The 19,571-nt window shown below is 56.7% G+C and overlaps 1 protein-coding gene across 2 annotated transcripts in view; it reads left to right on the forward strand.

The window, feature by feature from the left end:
* The window catches only part of FAM120A (family with sequence similarity 120A), a 60,142-nt gene extending 50,204 nt beyond the window's left edge, over nt 1-9,938 (forward strand). The window contains exons 13-18 of one of the 2 annotated variants that reach the window (XM_055125015.1): nt 2,873-3,082; nt 3,805-3,988; nt 4,097-4,228; nt 4,975-5,116; nt 5,862-5,958; nt 8,039-9,938. In XM_055125015.1, the coding sequence (XP_054980990.1) occupies nt 2,873-3,082; nt 3,805-3,988; nt 4,097-4,228; nt 4,975-5,116; nt 5,862-5,958; nt 8,039-8,350 (1,077 nt within the window). In that variant the 3' untranslated portion in view covers nt 8,351-9,938. Of the gene's footprint in view, nt 1-2,872; nt 3,083-3,804; nt 3,989-4,096; nt 4,229-4,974; nt 5,117-5,861; nt 5,959-8,038 lie in introns of those variants that run through there. The other variant, XM_055125016.1, reaches the window with a different exon arrangement.
* Nucleotides 9,939-19,571: the final 9,633 nt, after the last annotated feature.

Consider the following 19,571-nt stretch of genomic DNA (forward strand, 5'->3'; position numbering starts at 1 on the left):
TCAGGGACGGGGAAGTCCGTTTTTGCAGTTGCTTTTTCATGTCACATGGGACGGTTTCCTTTGGTTTGATTTGGTTTTGTGTGCCAAAAGCAGTGACGACGCTTTTCTGTAAAACGCCATTTCACCGTGTGTGACCGAGTCAACTCTTGATCTTTTGGGGTTGTGGATTGCCCAGTTCCCGTTTGCTCCTCTGGCCTCTTGGCTCTGGAGAAGGAAAAGGCCCCGGCTTTCCTGAGGGAGCGGGGAAGGGAAGGTGTGGAGGTGACCCTGGATGGCTCTGCGGGCGTCCCCGGTGTGGGCGATGGGTCTCAGGTTCCCGGCGTGAAGGGAGTGACCCAGGGAAGGGGGCCCGGACTGCCTGGAGGACACGGTGGGAGGGGCCGTGCCCCCCTTGGGCACTGCCCGCCTGCTCATGCTCAGGCCCAGGCTGGAACAGACAATCAGGTCGGGGAGCCAGGTCCGGGGCTGCAGCACACGCTCGACACACCGACGTCCCGGGCTGGCTCCTGAGCACCCTCGGGTGGGACATTTCCACCCCCACCCCCCGAAAGAAGCAGGAAAGGAAGGGGGTCCGTGGGGAGAGTTTGGTCCAGTGTCAGGGTTGGGGGTTGCTTTTGCACGCAGGGGGCGTGGCGAGTGAGAGGAAGGGCCCCTGTCTGGGTCAGCTCTAGCCGGACAGAGTTTGCCTTTTGAGTCCACTGGCAGAGATGACATTCCTTCCTGTCCTTCCTGTCGGGTCAGGTGGTTTTTGTCATGTCTCCAGCTGAACTGTGGATCTTGTTCAACATTTTGGGCCGCTGTACCTGCCTCGGTTTAAGGGCGTCAGGGGGGAATGTGACGACTGCATCAAGGTTCAGACCAGAACCCCAGTATCAGTTCATGACCTTGGACTCTGACTCAGTTTCCCCATGTGCTTAGAGCACTTTCTCCCTTTCAGGAGGTCAGAACAGTGTCTGTTAACCGACTTCTCCATAAAAAGTGGACAGAACTCTTTGTGATTAACACGTGGGGAAATGATAAACATCTATGAGCGCTAACTTTTTATTTTGGTTTTTTGAGGACGTGGGGCCACCACCCCTGGCAGTGCTCGGGAGCCAGTTCTCTGCAGTGCTGGAATCGATTGCGACCAGCCAGCAGCAGACACGGCTAGGGGCCTCGCCCCGTGCACTCTCCTTCCAGCCCTGAAGTCTGAGTTTTGAAAGTATTCACATCATACAGACTCCATTCAGCGGAGTTTCTTTACGTAATTTATCTCGTTTTTTTATTTAAGGCGTTTTTCCCTGTTGACTGAATAGCTGCCAGTATTACTAAAACTGGCGACCTGAGAATAAATTTCCAGACCCCCTCAGACTCCGTTCAGCCACGTGCAAGTGGCTGGTATGTACTTCTTCGCCCCCGAGAGCGAGGCAGGTGGCAGGTTCCAGGAGTGGCAGTCCATCCAGAGCGGCCTCTAGCACTTGTCCCCAAACAGGGTCTGAGCCAGGGACAGCGGGTCCCGGGGGCATACGCTGATAGACATCATCAGAGCCGTGCCCTGCTGGCGTGGGCGGCCCCAGGCGAGGCTGCCATCTTCCCGTCAGGGCCTGACGGGCACCCGCAGAGCGTCACCCTCTGGCCTTTGCTTCCAGGGCACCAGACACTCCCCGCCTCTGGCCTGACAGAAGATGAGGGTCTTGACCCTTCCTGTAGCTCTGACGGGTCGGCCTGAGAGGATCTGAATAATTGGGTGCGTTTGGGGGGTGAGGCAGGTGACAGTTTGCCTCCCTTTCCCTGCTTAGTGCTCACAAGTAGAAAAAATGCAATTGATGTCCCAGCCAGTGCCTGCTCGGCGGACAGGCGGGGCCGGGAGCTGTGCTGCGGCGGCTCCGGGCCCAGGGAGCGCTGGGTCACGTGACTTGGAAGCGGAGGAAGGACTCGGATTGGGAAGCAGCAGAGCCAGTGCTGGGAAGTGTCGGCCGAGCGGCACAGAGTCCCCAGTGGTTAGACCGGCAGACCCCCGGCTCCTCTGTGGCACTGTGAGCAGTGGAGAGTGGGTGGCCGCCCCAAGAGCCCCTGTCCCCGAGAGTGCACAAGGGCACCCAGCTGCTCCCAGCTCCGTCCTGGGCAATCCACAAACAGGGGCCTCCTGGAGACCATCAAGAGTTGACTGTCCTGTCAGTGTTTCTCATCCTGTTCATCGCACGCGGAGGGCGCGGGTGGGCGGGCAGGGCGGGCAGGACGGACCCGGGGGTGAGGAGCTAGCCGGGGGGTGGGGGGCAGGGCAGCTAGGCCTGGAGTCTGCATGGTTCGATGGTATTTTGTGTTGTTGTGTTCCTTCATCGATAAGCTCTCCATTTCTCCTGAAACATTTTGACAGTCTCATTACTGAGTTGCTATTTAGAAAATTGATGTCTAAGATAATGCTACATAAAATGCCATTTTTAGAACGGAATTGTACTAAGCAATCCTTTAATGTATAACTCCTTGAAAATGCCTAGTCTGGATTGAGAGAAAGTTCCTTCTCGCCAGCGTCCTGTTGCTGGCTTGCCACCGTGTAGTCAGTAGGGTGGGAGGTGTGAGCTGCTCGTGTCAGAAGCGAGCGGGGCCGGTGCCGTCACGGAGGCCGTTCGTGGCGTGTTACTCTGTCAGCGGCTGTGCAGCCGCCTGCACCCCTGCCCCGCCTGGCCTCCTCTGAACAGGAGCGTTCTGAGTGTGTTTCTGAGGCCGTCTCTTAACGCCTCACTTCGCTGCTAGCATGAGGGTGTGGGGTCTGCTGGTGGGCCATCATGAGGCGGGGTGGGGGACCTAGAACTCTCCTCGGAACCGCGGGGAAGCAGCGGTGCGTACGGCCGGGTGCTCGTGCGCCATAGAAATCGCTCTTTTCCGTTGAAAGATTGAGAACCTGGACCCCCGCGGCATCCAGCTGTCGGCGCTCTTCATGAGCGGGGTGGACATGGCGCTGTTCGCCAACGACGCGTGCGGCCAGCCCGTGCCCTGGGAGCACTGCTGCCCCTGGGTGTACTTCGACGGCAGACTCTTCCAGTCCAAGCTCCTCAAGGCCAGCCGGGAGAGGGCCCCACTTCTCGACCTCTGTGATGGTCAGGTGAGTGGGCAGAGTGGGCACTGCCTCGGGTGCCCCCCCGCCCCGTGTCTGCTGGCCCCTGGGGCACGCGTGGCGGCATCTCTGGCTCGCACCCAGGGCGGAGGGCTCATGGGCACGCACAGGCACACCTGCACACAAAATACAGACGACGTTACACTGGTCTAACGTCGGGCAAAATACGAAAACACGGTGCTGGAGTGATCCCTGAGCCCAGGGCCAGGATTCAGCCCTGAACACTGCTGGGTGTGGCCCGGAAGCAAGCCGCAACCCTGGTCTCCTGGGCCGGCCTCTCCCTCTCCTGGGAGCTTCCTCCCCTGCCCTGTGCACAGCTGGAAAAGACCGGGGAAGGCCACCAGGATGTCCTGGAGTCACCGGTGAAGTGTAACAAGTCAGAATTTGCGAATGTGGAGCTGTTGGTTTGTGAGGACGAGGACGCTTCTAGTCTTTTTTTTTTTTAATCCTGGTTTGCCGATGGTGAGGTTGACATCAAGCTGTCTGCCCGTGCACGGAGGAGCTGTTTGCCTTCCTGGCGGGAGTGTCCTCCCTCGCCGAGTCGGCAGAGTGCTTTACCCTGGCGCGTGTCTGCACACGCCCAGGGAAGGGCAGGGGCAGGAGGGTGACCCAAGTGTCCACGGGGGGGGGGCAGAGCGTGTCCCGGGGACCGTGCCGTGTGAGCGAGGGCCCTCGGCTCGGGCCGCTGAGTGACACCGCCCCCTTTGCAGGCCGAGCAGGCGGCCAAGCTGGAGAAGATGCGCCAGAGCATCCTGGAGGGGCTCAGCTTCTCCCGGCAGAGCCACCCGCTCCCCTTCCCGCCGCCCGCGCCGCTGCCCTTCTACCCTGCCTCCGTGTACCCGCGCCACTTCGGGCCTGTGCCCCCTGCCCAGGGCCGCGGACGGGGCTTCGCAGGTGAGTGCCCTGGGCCAGGAGAGTGGGCAGCGACGGGCATTCCCTGGGAGGAGGGGGCCAACACCCCCCCCCAGCCCCGAGGCTCATCTGTCTCCCTCCCGCCCGCAGGAGTCTGTGGCTTTGGAGGCCCCTATGGGGACACCGTGGCGACAGGCGCGTACCGTGCCTTCCGCGCAGCCGCCGGACACTGCGGAGCCTTCTCGGGCGGGGACAGCAGCAGGACTGGCAAGCCGCAGGGCGGTAATGACGGCATCCACCCCCCTCGCGCCCTGCCCACCCTCCCCTCCCCTCAGTGTCTCGGCAGCCTGGCGGGGCCTCCAGGGGGGCCCCTGAGTCCAGCTGGCGGCAGCGGCTGTCGTGTGTCATCCCCGCCCCCAGTTTTGTGCTGGTGTAGATGAGAGTAGAGTTCCCGGGGTTCCAGTGTCACGGGGCGGGCGCTGGCACTGGGGGGTCGCCCCGTGCCCACGCTGGAAGCACGGCAGGTGCGGAGCCCCAGAGAAACCCCGACAGTGAAAGCGCTACGGTTCGTCCTTAGAAACTTGGGTAGGGGGTTAAGCGTTTGCAGCAGACCCCAGATGGGGGGTCGGAGGCTCAGCTTGGAGACGGTGTCGCGGGGCCGTGCCCGAAGCTGCAGCCTGTGGCCTTCCGGGCCAGCTCCTGCCAGCGTGTGTCTGCATTTCGGGGCCCTGCCTAGACCAGGAGGGTCTCCACAGCATCATTGTTTGAGGGGCAGGAGGCTCCTCCAGGAAGCGGTGTGCGGGCAGCACAGCTGAGCCCCACCCGCCGGCTGTGGATAAGCCAGCACTGTGTCTCGCAGGTGTGCCGTGCACAGGCAGGCGGTTGCTCGCACCGTGCACACACACGCCCCACCGCGCCGGGCCAGGGCCGCAGAGGGGCTTCATAGCCCAGATGGGAAAGACGTTGCTCCCTTCTCCACACCCGTGATTTGTCGCTCTAACGCTCTTGCTTGTCCCTCTCTCGTGCAGGAATCCAACCCATACCTTCTCAGGGAGGGAAGCTAGAAATAGCAGGCACCGTGGTCGGCCACTGGGCCGGGAGCAGGCGGGGCCGCGGGGGCCGGGGCCCTTTCCCCCTCCAGGTGGTATCTGTCGGAGGACCAACCAGAGGGTGAGTTCCGAGCTTATTTCTAGAAACTTCCTAGAACAGCCTCCTCTCCTGCCGGCTCTTTGCAGTCACGAGTTTACATGGTATCTTTGTTCGTCATGCTGTTTTGCATTTACACCGGGTTTTGTCGTCTGTGGCATTATATCGTCATTTAGACAACTAATAATGCTTAGCACCCACTCACTCTTCAGTTAGCCGTTTTGTAAGTATTTAACAAAAAGTTAGCGGTTTTAAATGTTTTTTGTTTCTCAAATGGCATTGCCTTGTCATGAACCCTCTGCCCCGCTCCCTACCCCAAAGAAGACTGCCTCCTTGGGAACACCTTGGGGTGTGCTGGCGATTTAGTGAGCTCGGGGCTGAGATTTGAGCCCTTAAGCTGCTCTATTTTTGTTTGTTGGTTTTTTTTGTTTTTTTTTTTATTGAATCACTGGGAGGTAGACCCTTACGAAGCTGTTCATGACTGGAAGTTATACAGTATTCCAGCACCCATCCCTCCACCAGTGTGCATTTCCCAGCACAGTGTCCCCAGGTTCCCTCCCATCACCCCCCACCCCCTGCCTGTCTCTGTGGCAGGCACTTTTCCTCTCCCCCCCCCCAACCCCCTTCTCCCTCCCTCTCTTCCTCCCTCCTTTTGGGCATTGTGGTTGCAGTATTGATACAGAAAGGTGATGTGATGTCACTTTGAGCGTGTGCCTGTTGCCTGCAGCAGGTCTGATCCTGTCTGCTTTGTCCCCTTCCTCTCGCTCAGGCGTCCCAGAGGCGTGATCTCCACGCCTGTGATCAGGACCTTCGGGAGAGGAGGAAGGTACTACGGCCGCGGCTACAAAAGCCAGGGCATGATTCAGGTAATGACCCGCCATGGCTGGCCACTGCTCTTGGGCCCTCACGTCTGCTTGGGAAGGCCGTGCTGCTGCCGTGCACGCGCCCCGCCCTCTGCTCTCTGGGGAAAATGCGAGCCAAGTTCACGAGCTGCTTTTTAGGGTCTTTATATTGTGAGGCCTGTTGCCCTAAAGAGCATTTCAGATTGGAAAAGAATGGGGCAGCTGGAAACGCTCAGACACCATCTTGGCCCGGCCGTCATTGGTGGGTGCTTCCCCCTCGGTCAGAGTGGCACACCGCTGACTCCTCACGCTGAAACTCCAGCATGAATGTTCTCTTTAGATGGTGCAGTTCACCTGTTCTCAGCTCTCCCCTGCCACGTTCCCACCAAGCCACACTTGCCACCCCAAAAAGAAATGCCTGTATCAGGGCCAGGGTGATAGCACAGCGGGGAGGGCACTCGCCTTGCTTGTAGCCACCTGGGTTCGATCCCTCGCGTCCCATATGGTTCCCTGAGCATGGCCAGGAGTGATGTGTGAGCACAGCCGGGAGTAAGCTCAGAGTGTCACTGGTTGTGGTTCAGAAGCCCCCAAACCTCCCTTCCAAAAAGGGAGATCCAGTATTCGGAAACACTGCAGAGTGGTCACCGCTGTCGGTCTCCGTGTGGTCAGAATTTAAGGTCTCCTTTTTTTAAATTTTTTTTTTCCACTTTTTGGGAATGTGATGTGTGTAACCCCTGAGCATCACACCCAGCGATGCTCAGGGGTTAGTCCTGGCTTTGCACTCAGGAATTACTCCTGGCGGTGCTCAGGGGACCATATGGGATTCCGGGGATTGAACCCGGGTCGGCCGCGTGCAAGGCAAACGCCCTACCCGCTGTGCTATCACTCCGGCCCCAAGATCCCCTTCCTTAAGCAGCTTTCAGATAAACATTGCAGATCGCCATGTCCAGGCTGTCGCGTTGGACAGACATTTTCAGTTCTCTTGGGTGTCCTCGGTGGGATTCCTGGGTGAGCAGGTAGCTTCAGGGACAGCAGACTGTTCTCCCCAGAGCTGCTCCACGCTCCCTCCGGCCAGCACCTGTCTTTATTTCTTTTTTTTTTTGGGGGGGGGGTCACACCCGGGGTTGCACAGGGGTTACTCCTGGCTCATGCACTCAGGAATTACTCCTGGCAGTGCTCAAGGGACCATATGGGATGCTGGGAATCGAACCCGGGTCGGCCGCGTGCAAGGCAAATGCCCTACCCGCTGTGCTATCGCTCCAGCCCCTATTTCTGAGTCTTTTTTTACCCTCCAAGTCATAAAATGTCTACTTGTTGATACTTCTTCTAGTGTAGTCTTGATTTCTGGGACAGGTTTTCCTTTATTTCCAATTTGGGGGGCGGCATGCCTGGTTTACTCTTCTTTGTGGGTGGCACACCCACCTTACTCCTGGCTCTCTGCTCAGGGGTTGTTCCTGATGGACCCAGGGAACCGTATGGGGTTCCTAGGGTTGAACCCAGGTCATTTGCGTGCGAGGCCCTGCTGGTTGTACTGTCACCCCGGTTCTCATTTCAACTTATTCCACGACTTTAAGCCTTCGTTGCTGGCTTTCTCATTGGCGCTCTGCATGCTCGCACCCTCTCCCGCTGTCTCCCTTCCTGAAGGCAGAGGGTGAGCCCACTGGCCGCCTGCCTCGGCTCCAGGCTCCTCTCCCCGTCCTGCGCTGTCGCTCCTGGCCCTGCGTTTCTGTGACAGCCAAGGCGTGTGTGGCCCTGCTCTGTCTGTGGCTCACTTCCAGGCAGAAGTGGTGTTCTTGTGCCAGGGCGGTGATGGTGCCGGGTGAGGCCAGGTGGCGAGGCGTGGCGGCAGGCCACACCCCCTGTGCTCAGGCACATTTAGGGGGACTGGTAGGACTGAGGCGTGCAGAGCGTCTGTTGCAGCAGGGGGCTGGGGGCAGGGTAGGTGATGGTTTTGCAAACACACCAGACGGTTTACCTCGAAGCCCTGTGCCCCGGTGGGGAGGCGGTGGGGAGCTCGCACTGCCTCCTGGCCAGGCCAGCGCTGCGAGAGCCGGTGGGCGCCTGCGGGGTCAGCTCACTGCTCACTGCCTTCTCTCCCGCACAGGGCAAACCTCCTTATGCTGCTTCCGCTGAAGAAGTGGCCAAAGAGCTGAAGTCGAGAGCCGGGGAGACCAAGTCCTCCGCAGTGTCTTCAGACGGGTCCCTGGCGGAAAACGGGGCGGTGGCTGAGGAGAAGCCAGCTCCCCAGATGAATGGGACTGCAGGTGACGCCAGGGCCCCCAGCCACTCGGAAAGTGCCTTGAACAATGACTCTAAGACGTGCAATACAAATCCTCACTTAAATGCACTAAGTTCAGACAGTGCTTGCCGCAGAGCCGACACTCTGCAGGCCGCTGTCTTAAAGAAAGAAGAGTAAACTTATTTTTTATAGAGGGTGAAGGATGCTGGAAGGGTAAGGATTTAGGAATATCTGGAGAGAGAGCGAGCCTACAGTTACGTACATTTTTTCCTTTCCGTAAGAGAAAAATGAGGACTTTGGAAATTCGGATCCCTCTTTGATATCAGAGATTAAACAACACATTTTTAGTTTTAACCAGTTGTAGTCAATGCTACAATAAAACAAAACAGAGAGAAAGAAAATGAAGAGCATTTGACTCCCACACTTAAAATGAAGTACACACAAAGTTTAAACTGGTTATGACAAAAGCCGTGTTTCTTGAACTATAAAGAAAACAAATTTTGGCAGTCTTTAAGTATATATAGCTTAAAATATCATTTTTAGCATTTGGCACCATATGTATGCCATTATATTTGATTTTGCATTACTGTTTCACAGGAAAGCTTTGTTCAAGGCTTTGATTTTTATGATTATGAAAAAAATAAGGCACAACCACAATTTTCTTTCTTAAATTTCATCACTGTTGATGTGGTTATTTTGTGTTTAAAAACAAGTGCAACTATCAAAACTAAAAAAATTATAGAGTAATATTGCCGTTTTGCTGATTTTCAATATACAGTACATCATACATACTTTACAAGCAAGTTAAATGGAGATATAAAGTTGAAATCATAGAAGATGCAAATGACCTTTCAAAATCAACAATGTGTTCTGAAACTTCGTGACCTAATACCATGCCTTTGTGATCAATGAACTATGTGGTTTTGAATCGGATGTAGACCATTAGTGCTACTACTTGAGCTAAACTTCTGCATGGTTCATAATTTTTAAAGTGTGTAGTTAATATTATGCATGTTATCGTCCTTTCTTCCATTCTTACCAGTATGTGCCCATTTGCAAAACAAAAATGCTAATAATCAGTAATAGTCCTATAAAAAAAAATGTTAACTCTGTTTAGTCATTGATCTTGCTCTAACCTTTAAATTTTGTGATTATTGACCTCTGTTGCATTTATTCTAAACCCCCCAAAAATTATCTAGCCGTTTCAAATATCGACATTCCCCGGTGTATCACTGCTGTATGCATTATTGTTCTTTGTTGCTGTTTTATGCCTTCATATTAGCAAAATATGAAATTCTGTGAAAAACAAAAATTCCCTTTGATCTTTAAAAAACAAAAAACAAAAAAAACACCTCCCCACCCCCCCTTCAGTAGCAGGAAACAAATTGCTTGTTCTTGAGAACTTACCCATCAAGAATTTAGTAGAAGCAGGTATACTTATATCATTTTGATGTTTTTGTTAATGTTTCCAAAAAATGTACTTTGAAATCAGAATCACTTCTTATTCGTTTTCATATAATTCTCCTGATGCTCTTCATCACACATTAGTGATCAGAAATGAGATGTAATTCCCCAACCCCTGCCCGCAAGACCTGAGTAGGACCTTACTGTAAGTTGAAGGGAGTTTCGCCCTAACTCATGGATTGTGCAAGAATGAACTGCTGTTGGGTTTGACTGATTGTAGACAGGTTGTGGTGTGGTGTATCTGAAGGCTATTGAATGCAACTTACAATGCTTAATAAAAATCTCTATTCTTTTAGTATAAAACAAACTGTGTCTTTCCGTTCCTATTAAAAATGTGCATTTTACCAGGGTTTGATTCAAACAACTACTGCCCCACTTGGTCACATAACCAGACTGTAGAAATCATCTTGCCCTTTGAAAGTAATTTCAGGGGGCTGGAGTGATAGCACAGCCGGTAGGGCTTCTGCCTTGCATGTGGCCAACCCGGGTTTGATCCCCAGCATCCCATATGGTCCCCCAAGCACCGCCAGGAGTAATTCCTGAGTGCATGAGCCAGGAGTAACCCCTGTGCATCGCCAGGTGTGACCCAAAAAGAAAAAGAAAGTAATTTCAGGATTCCAGTTCTAAAGCAGGTTTTCCAAGGTTCATTGAAAAGCATACTGGTGCTGTTCCGAAGCCTCAGCTGGAAAGTTCCAGTGTCCAGACAGTATTTTTGAAAGAGCGGTCTGAGACTTGATTTTAGAAAACCCAAGGAAGAGGACCCGAAGAGACACAACTGGAAGGGCACTTGACTTGCACCACATGCCCAACCCGGGTTCCATCCCCTGGATCCCCTGTGGTCCCATCCACTGCCCCCTCCCCCCCCCCCCCCCCCGCCAGCACCACCTGGAGTGCTGCCTGAGTGCAAAGGCAAGAGTAAGCCCTGAACATTTCCTAGTGTGGCCCCAGAACAAAACCAAAAACCAGAAAAAGAAGTGAGATCCTAGTTAAACCACGTGTTTGGCCACTCTCCTGCAGCCCCGCCACCTCTCCTGCCGCCCCTGTCTGGAGGGTGCAGAGGGGCACCTGTGTCACCAGCCCTAGGGCCAACTCCGGAGGCCGGGGAAAGGGGCGTGGGGGGGGCTGAAAGCTCCTAAACGACCCGTCTGACCCGTGGAGGGACCGACGGAGAGACCCCAGGAGCAAAGGGGCCGGATTGACCCCAAGCGAGCTCCAGGGTGTGCGCCCGGCTAGAGCGAGAAGCCCGCGGGGAGGAGCGCGGAGGAGCACTTCCGGCCGGCGGGCGGGGCGGAAGCGGGTGGGCGGGGCCTGCGTGGAGCGGAAGTGGGTATGCGTGAGGGCGGGCCGTGCGCGCGCACGCGCCCTCCGCGGGCTCCGGCGCGTCCCCGCGCCTAGGCCCGGCTCCGTCCGCAGCGCGGGGACGGCGAGCCGGCAGGTTCCCGGCTCCGGGGGCGCCGGACTCGGCCCCGCGACCCCGGCCCGCCAGCGCCGCCGGGTGCGGGCTCCAGGGCGCGGCCCCGGCCTCGCCCCCTCTGCCGGACGGGCTGGGCAGAATGGCCTGGGACCCTGCCGTCCCCGACCCACCGGGCTGCGGGAGGATGCTGACAGCATCAGCAAGTCGCGCTGCAGCTCCGTCTCCTCTTGTGCTTTTATTTTTGTTTGGGGCACGCTCGGCGTTGCGTAGGGCGTGCTCCTGGCTCTGTGCTCAGGGATGACTGCAGGTGGGGGCCAGGGGATAGCCTGTGGTGTCGCGGGCTGGACCCAGATCAGATGGACCAGGCCAGAGCCCCTACCTGCCGAACTTTTCCTAAAGAAAGCAGTTTATCTTATATTTCTATATATACAACAGAAAAGAGTCACATAATAAATAATTAGGACCTGGGGCCAGAGCAATAGCACAGCGGGTAGGGCGTTTGCCTTGCACACGGCCTACCCAGGTTCGATCATCTCCCGCATCCCATATGGTCCCCCGAGCACCGCCAGGGGTAATTCGTGAGTGCAGAGCCAGGAGTAACCCCTGAGCATCGCCGGCTGTGACCCAAAAAGCAAAAATAAATAAATAAGGGCCAGAGCAATAGTGCAGCAAGGGAGGGCACTTTGCCTTGCACACAGCCAAGCCGGGTTTGATCCCTGGCATCCCATATGGTCCCGCAGCACCAAAAACAAGAAAGAAAGAAAAACAAATGTGCAAAACGTAATAAAAGTATTTTCTAAAGTAGTATGTTTATTGTTACATCTTAAAATAAATTGGGCCCTGTGTGATAGTATAGCAGGGAAGGTGTTTGCCTTGCATTGGGCCAACCCGGGTTCGATCCTCAGCATCCCATATGGTCCCCTGAGCACCGCCAGGAGTAATTCCTGAGTTTGCTCTCAGGACTACAGCCAGGACAACCCCCTGAACATCACCAGATGTAACCCAAAAAGCCAAAAGATAGATAGATAGATAGATAGATAGATAGATAGATAGATAGATAGATAGATAAACTTCAGTGAGGCCTTAGGTTTAATTTTTAAAAAAATAGGTATGAGCAAGGAAAGGGGGAAGAAGGGCCAGCTGAGGGGACAGTACAGGACCTAGGGCTCATGACTTGTAAGCGCCCAGCCCAAGGTCTATTCCTGCTATCTCTTTTCTCCTGGATAAAGTGGACATGACTCTGGACTCAAGGTCTGCAGGGTGTGCTGTGCTGTGCTGGGGCCGCCCAGTGGCCTTTGAGGCCCTGCCTGACCACATGTCCTCTGGTTTTAGCAGGGAACTGCTCAGTCAGCTGCAAGTGGCCTCTGGGGGGCCCCCAAGCACTCTTGGGAGCCCTGCCCCACTCCTGCCACCAAAAATGAAAAGAAAAATCACCAGTGATTCCTCCACCCTGAGATCACTGTATCACTGTCATCCCGGTGCTCATTGATTTGCTCAAGTGGGCACCAGTAACGTCTCCATTGTGAGACTTGTTGTTACTATTCTTGGCATATCGAATACACCATGGATAGCTTGCCAGGCTCTCTGTGCGGGCGAGATGCTCTCGGTAACTTGCCAGGCTCTCCGAGAGGGGCGGAGGCATCGAACCCGGGTCAGCCGCATGTAAGGCAAACATCCTACCCTCTGTGCTATCACTCCAGCCCTCACCCTGAGATACCTTTTGCTAATACTTGGTTTCTGTCTTTCATATTTAGTGCTCTATGATGCTTTTTGGGTGGGAGGAGCAGGGGAGGGGTAGAGGAGGGAACTACACCCAGCAGTGCTCAGGGGTTCCTCCTGGCTCCGCACTCAGGAATTACTCCTGGAGGTGCTCGGGGATGGAAGCAGGGTGAGCCCTGTGCCAGGCAAACACCCTCCCCACGGTGTTATCTCTCGGGCCCCCTTTGGTGCTTTTGCTCTTACTTACTGCCCATATGTGTTTGTTCCATGTTTCCCCACTTGCCCATATATGTTTGTTCCATGCTTCCCCACTTTGCATCATCTCATGGTCGTTTTTCCCTCCTGCTCCAGATGACCCCACAGCATTCTTCAGTGGCTTGGTGCCGGCAAGAGCAGGGTCCGGCACCTCGGTGCTGGCATTACACAGATTGGGGAATGGTGCAGGTCTGCACTTGAGAACTTTACAGACGGGGTGTTCAAACGTCACAGGCTGAGGGGGCTGCACTGAGACCTCTGGGGCCAGACTGATGTGACAAGGTGGCCCCTGAACTGAGGAGGCAGGGCAAGCAAGAGGATGGAGAGGAGTTCCGGAGAGTTCTTGATGTGCCCACGTCCCCCTTGGCTCTGACAGATCTCTGGGAGGTCATGGAAAGAGGCAGGCAGGCCTGGCGGGAGGGGTGACTTGCACCCCCATGGCTAGGCCTCTGGAGCATGGACACCCTGTTGCCTGTGGGGAAATGGGCCACTGGTTTCTAGATACTTCCATTGCTCATGAGGGGACTGCTTCCCTGCCTCGGATGACCCGCCAGCAGAGAGGAGTCGGGGAAAGAGCTCACTGGCATGGCTTGGCCCGCAGGATGCCAGGGCTTCACTTGGTAGCCTGTCCCCCATGGGGTTCAGTCCACACTCAAGTCTCTGAGAATGCCTCCTCCATCCACTGGCCCCTTCACGCCTCACCGTTATGACACTTTGTCCTTGTTTCCAGGAACTGGGGAGGACAGACTCTTGCTTTGTGCTGTTGGGATCTAAATAGGGGGCCTCACGCAGGTGACAAATGCCACCTCCCGAGCCACACCTCCCATCACCCCCAGCACGTTTGAAGGTGGCGCCCTTCGCACCTCACTCCCCACTTGTCAGGGGCGCTGGTCCCAGGGCCCCCTGCGGCCTGGCGTGGCCATGGGTGTGCTGAGGGCTGCAGATGAGCAGGGTCTCCTTCCTGTCCCCACTGTAGCCGGACCCTGTCCTCCAGCCCCACGGTGAGATGGAATCGGGACAGGCTCGTTGCAGGTGTGGACGTGCTCGGTTGGGGTCCTGCTGGTGCAGGTGGGCGCCACCGGACAGAGCAGGGTCTCCGCAGGGGAGGGATCTGGGAAGACACCAGCCAGCACAGGGGCTGCCCCAGCTCTGCTGTCCTGGGCAAGGAGCTCCCGGAGCTGGAGGTGAGCCCAGAGCCACCCAGGGAGCAGGACCTCTGGCCTCAGAAGCCTGAAGTGGTGCCACCTTTATGGATGGCAGGGAGCCAGTCCTGGGGAGCTGACACACCCGGGCCGGCCAGATGTCTGAGCCGCTACATGTTACCGCTCCAGAGCGCTCTGCTGTATGCGCTCTGCTCTTTGCTATATGCTACATGCTGTGTGTGCTATATAGCATATGCGCTTCTCGAGGGACAGCCGAGGCTGGAAGTGACCGGCTAGCTGTGACCCTGCTGGGTGTGGGAGTTCTGCCCCGTCCTCCTGACGCCGGGTGAGTGTCAGCCTTCAGGCCAAGAGCGAGTCCTCACCTGGCATTTGACCACATGACTCAGACGGCAAGTGTCCCCCAAGCTGTGAGTCCAGAGAGCCCTGACTCCCTGCAGAGGATTCCTGGGTGGGTGTCTTCTGACCATCGGGGGTCACTCCACAGGGGGCTGGCACTGGGCTAGAGTGGAGCAGAGACCCCTGTGTGCGGTGGCCTTGCCCTTTAGGGGCAATGGCAGTCAAAGGCGGGGACACATGAGAAGGGACACTTGGAAGTCTGTGAGGAAATCGACGAGGAGTCATGGCTGAGCTGGCATGGCTGACGCAGGAGACAGAGGAGAGGAGGCGTCCATGGTGAGAGCCAGGCAGAATGCCAGCCCTCGCATCAGCCTGTTCACCCCAAAAAGCCCCACAGCTCCTGGCAAGCTGGTGGCGGGCCTGGGACAGCCCCCTGAGCCTTCCACGTGGCCTGTTCTCAGCATCCCGCATGTCTTGGGACACACTTCCCGGCCGAGGTGCTCAGACCCCAGAGCTGCCCCTGTTCTGGTGCTCCGTTGTCCATCCCCTTTGGAGTGGTGATTCACACGGCCACCAGCTCAGGACTCCTGTCTACACTCGCTGCCTCCAAACCTCACAGCCTTACGTAGTCGTGGGCTGCAAGGACAGACCTTCACTTCTACAGCAAACCTCAGGCAGTCACCACTCATTTCCACCCTTTCTGAAAAGCAGCTTGATCCATAATCCCCCTCCCCAACACACACACACACACACACACACACACACACACACACACACAGCTCCCATCATAGAATGCAGCACCCACTCCCTGGATCCGTCTGACAAAAGGACACACTCAACCTAGAACTGGTCCCCAGGCCCCCACTAGGTCTCTGTCTGCTCCGTCATCTGCACTCGGGAGAGGCAGGAATGTCAGCTTCACTCAAGGGACAGCAACTGCTCTGTGCAGTGCCAGATGGGCCGGGCACACCGCTACAGGCAGAACTCCCCTGGACGAGTCAGGAGAAACAAGACCTCAACAGGTCTGTGACTAGTCAGGAGACTGGACTCCTAGCCGGAAAATTCCCAGCAACAGATTGGCTTTCACCAATATTTCAAGAAAAATGAGCACCCGTCCTTCTCAACCCCTTCCCGAATGTCGGTGAGGCAGAAATGCTTCCTGCCTTGTACTCTGAGGTTGGTGAAACCCTGGCACTGAAGCCAGATAAACCCAGAGCATAGCACATATGGGTGAGAACGTGGGTGGGGAGAAATCAGAACCCTGTGCACTGTCGGTGAGACGGTGCCACGGGAGCTCCTTGGACAATAATGATCTTCTCCAGAAAAGATTAAAATAGAACCTCCACCTGACTGAGCCACACAAACGGGACCAAAACAGGGACTTGAAGAGACACTTGCCTGCCCTGGTGCATAGTAGCACAATTCACAGCTGCTAAAAAGGGTGGATGGCACCCAAGTGTCTAAAACTGAAGGATAAACTCACCGTGGAATGGACATGTGCAGTGAGCCGTTACTCAGGGACCTCTGATGCCTGCTACCACCTGGGGGGCCTTGAGGATATCGTGCCAAGTCAAGTCAGACTCACAAAAGGAGAAACCCTCCATGTCCCACTTATATGAGGGTCCTAGGTGCATGGAGAGAGGAGGAGGGGCTGTGGGATCTAGGGCAAGTGTTTGGGGCTTAATTTATGGGGACAGAGTTTCAGTTCTGCAAGACACAGATGGAGATTGAGATTTTTTTTTTTTTTTTTTTTTGCTTTTTAGGTCACACCCGGCAATGCACTGGGGTTACTCCTGGCTCTGAACTCAGGAATTACCCCTGGCAGTGCTCAGGGGACCATATGGGATGCTGGGAGTTGAACCCGGGTTGGCCGCGTGCAAGGCAAATGCCCTACCCGCTGAAGACACAGATGGAGATTGAACGGACTCAGTGCACTCAGTGCTTCCCACTGAAAAAAGTGGCTGAATGGTGGACGTGATGTGTAGTCTGATAGTACAGGAGCCAGCACGTGATCGCGGCCCACTCTGGTGAACGAGGAAATAAACATGCATCAGCTCACACTGTCTCCCCTTTTGGTAACCCTTGGATGAACAGGGTTCATGAACTTCTCTCCTTTGCCCTGGGGTGCCACGTGGTGCAGTGCTTTGTAGGTGCAGGAGAGTGGAGGGGTGTCGCAGAAGACCTGGCCGTGCGGGCATGGCCCTGTGCCCACACAGAACTTGGGGCCGGGGCTCCTGCTCGGCAGGTGCTAAGGCAGAAGGCAGAGCAGGAACTGTCGGGCAGCAGGATGTCTGGGTGACAAGGACACTGAGACCCCTGAGATGACCGTCAGCCACCTTCTGGGTCCTTCCCACCGAGGTTCCGGTGCTCAGGGACCCTCCCTTCTGAGCAGCACGCTCCCAACAGATTTCTGCACGCCACTCTCCACCCGCCTCCGCTCCCCTCGGGCACGGGGTGCTCCGGATGTGTCCCTGATTTGTGCCGCAGGCAGCGGGCACTCAGGGCAGGTAGGTGGACAAGGAGGACCGGGTACACCCAGGGAGGGCATGGGGAGAAGCCAAGCAGGAAGGATTCTGGCCCCTGGTGGTGGGCGACCCACCGAATGACAGTGAAGGACAGTGAGGTCCCTGACAGAGCTTCCCAAGGCAGAGAGGACAGTGCGGGTGTGGATAGGAGGGTTCAGAGGGCAGGGAGTGGACTGTGTGTGTGGGGGGGGTGAGGGTGGGCAGTGGGGCAGCCCAGGCTCAGGCCGGAGGGGTCTGGGCTCCCTGAATGGGCGTTCCTGTCACTGATCCGTGGCCACTCCGCTCGGGGCAGGACTGCCGCCCGGCTCTGCCGCCCAAGGTAGCCCCCAAGACGCACTTAGCAGCCTCGGAGCGACCTGCTCATTCCTAACGTGGAACAGCAGCCGCAGGCGTCCCTGCTGCCGCGTCCCTCCCGGCACGCGTGCGTCAGCTGTGTTTTCTGAGGCACAGATTTCAGATCACGGGTGTCAGGTCGCCAGGATCTTGTCTGTAAAGAAGGACATGCAGGGCAGGAGCTACAGGACAGCGGGTAGGGCACTGGCCTTGCGCACTGCTGACCCGAGGTAACCCCCAACAGCCCATTTGGACCCCCAAGCACCACCAGGAGTGACCCCTGAATGCAGAGCCAGGAGTAAATCCTGAGAATCTCCACTGTGATACCTCTCCCTGAGAGAGGCCCCCCACGAATTTTTTTTTCTTTTTTGGATCACACCTGGCGATGCACAGGGGTTACTCCTGGCTTTGCACTCAGGAATCACCCCTGGCGGTGCTCAGGGGACCATATGGGATGCTGGGATTCGAACCCGAGTTGGCTGAGTGCAAGGCAAACGCCCTACCGCTATGCTATTGCTCCAGCCCCCAACCCCCACGAATTTTTGAAAAAAAAAAAAAAAAAGGAAGGAAATGCAGGAGGCCAGGAGGAGGCTGCCCGCATCAGGGCTGCTTCCCTCTACCACAGGGGCTTCCAGAAGTTTCTGGGAGGCAGAAGGTTGGTGATGTGAGCACATCACCTCCTGGCGGTGAGTTCAGAGGCAGAGGGACCACAGGGAGCACTGTTGGCCGGCTTCCATCAGGACCGGTGTAGGAAGGTGACCAGTGCCCTCCCCCACGGCCCTCCCTTCCTGTCCCCTGGCCGGGACTCGACCAGGGGTTCTGGAAGTTAGGGGCTCTCCAGTGGGGGGAGGGAGGGAAGCCGTACACCCTGCTTTGTTCTCCCGAGCTTGGTATGTGTCCCTGGGACATGGCCACCCCGTAGGGACTGGGATGGGGCAGAGGTTGGATCGTCAGTGCCTGGGCACCAGGCCCGCAGCCAACAGGGCTCTCAGGGCACACCGTGCGGGGTCGAGCCGGGACCCGGCACACACTCGGCATGTGCTCTACCACTTGTGCTATCTCCTGGCTCCCAGTTCCTTTTTTTTTTTTTAAGTTTGGGTCTGGATAAAGGGTGTCTCCTGAGCAGTGCTGGGAGCCCAGGGTCTCCAATCCTTGGTCAGCTGAGCTGGAGGGCTCAGGGCAAGGGCCTGAGTATGCAGTGCTGCTCTAGGCCCAGGGACCACGGAGGCCGTCTCAGCGTGACTCAGGGGTGACGGGGGCTGCCCCTGTGAAGCTCAGAGGATGTGCAGATGCCACTGTCAGACCTCATGTTCTCTCCCCAGCCCTTCCAGCCGCCTGTCCCTACACTCGGCTCCCATAAGCTGATTCTTCCAGCTAAAGTCCTCACCCCTTGGGGAGGATGATGGACTTACGGGGGATGGAGGGTGGAGGGAGCAGATTCAGGCTCGACTGAGCTGCTCACAAGTGTGATGAGTGGCCCTTGAGGTCTTGGCTGTGATGAGCATGCGAGGCTGAGGTGGAGGGGACTGGCCTGTTCTTGTGGTGCTGGCACCCTAAGGACCGCATGGACATGGCAGCAAGAAGGTGGGTGGACAGTGAGGACATAGGTAGACCCTTTCTCTGCTTTAGACCCTTCTGCCCCGGGGGTGTTTGTAGCCCGGAGGGGTTTTTAGGGAGCCCAGAGCAAACATGGGTGTTAGTTCCAGAGACCCTGGCTGCGCAGTGCAGTGGGGCCACTTAAGGCAGAGGCACTGGCCCCAGCAGCACTGCCCATGCTCCAGGCTGGGGTCCTGCACGCTGGCAACGCTGGACACTCAGGAAACTGGCCGGCTGTCCTCCTGCTCCTTGGGGCACTGGGGCTGGTGGCTCTGAGCAGGGCTGCAGGGTGGCACGCATTCCAGGTGCTGATCTCTGCAGAGCTGAGCCTGGCCACGGCGCCCTGGGGCTTTCCCTCTTCTGTCTCCTCCTGGGGTCTGAGCCCAGGAATCCCAAGACCCAGCACGGGAAGGGACGCGGCCAGCCGGGCTCCAGGCGGAAACTGAGTTTGGGGGTGGGGGAGCAAGAGCAGCAGGGACCCCCCGCTGCTCCCGCACAAAAATCTGGGTGAGAAGAAAGTTCAGGCCCAGCCTTGCCGGTTCACCTTCTCAAAGAGGACGAGGGGTCCTCTCAAGGGGCTCGCGGCTCCCGCT

This window comes from Sorex araneus, chromosome 2 (assembly GCF_027595985.1).
Source record: "Sorex araneus isolate mSorAra2 chromosome 2, mSorAra2.pri, whole genome shotgun sequence".
Classification (NCBI taxonomy): Eukaryota; Metazoa; Chordata; class Mammalia; order Eulipotyphla; family Soricidae; genus Sorex; species Sorex araneus.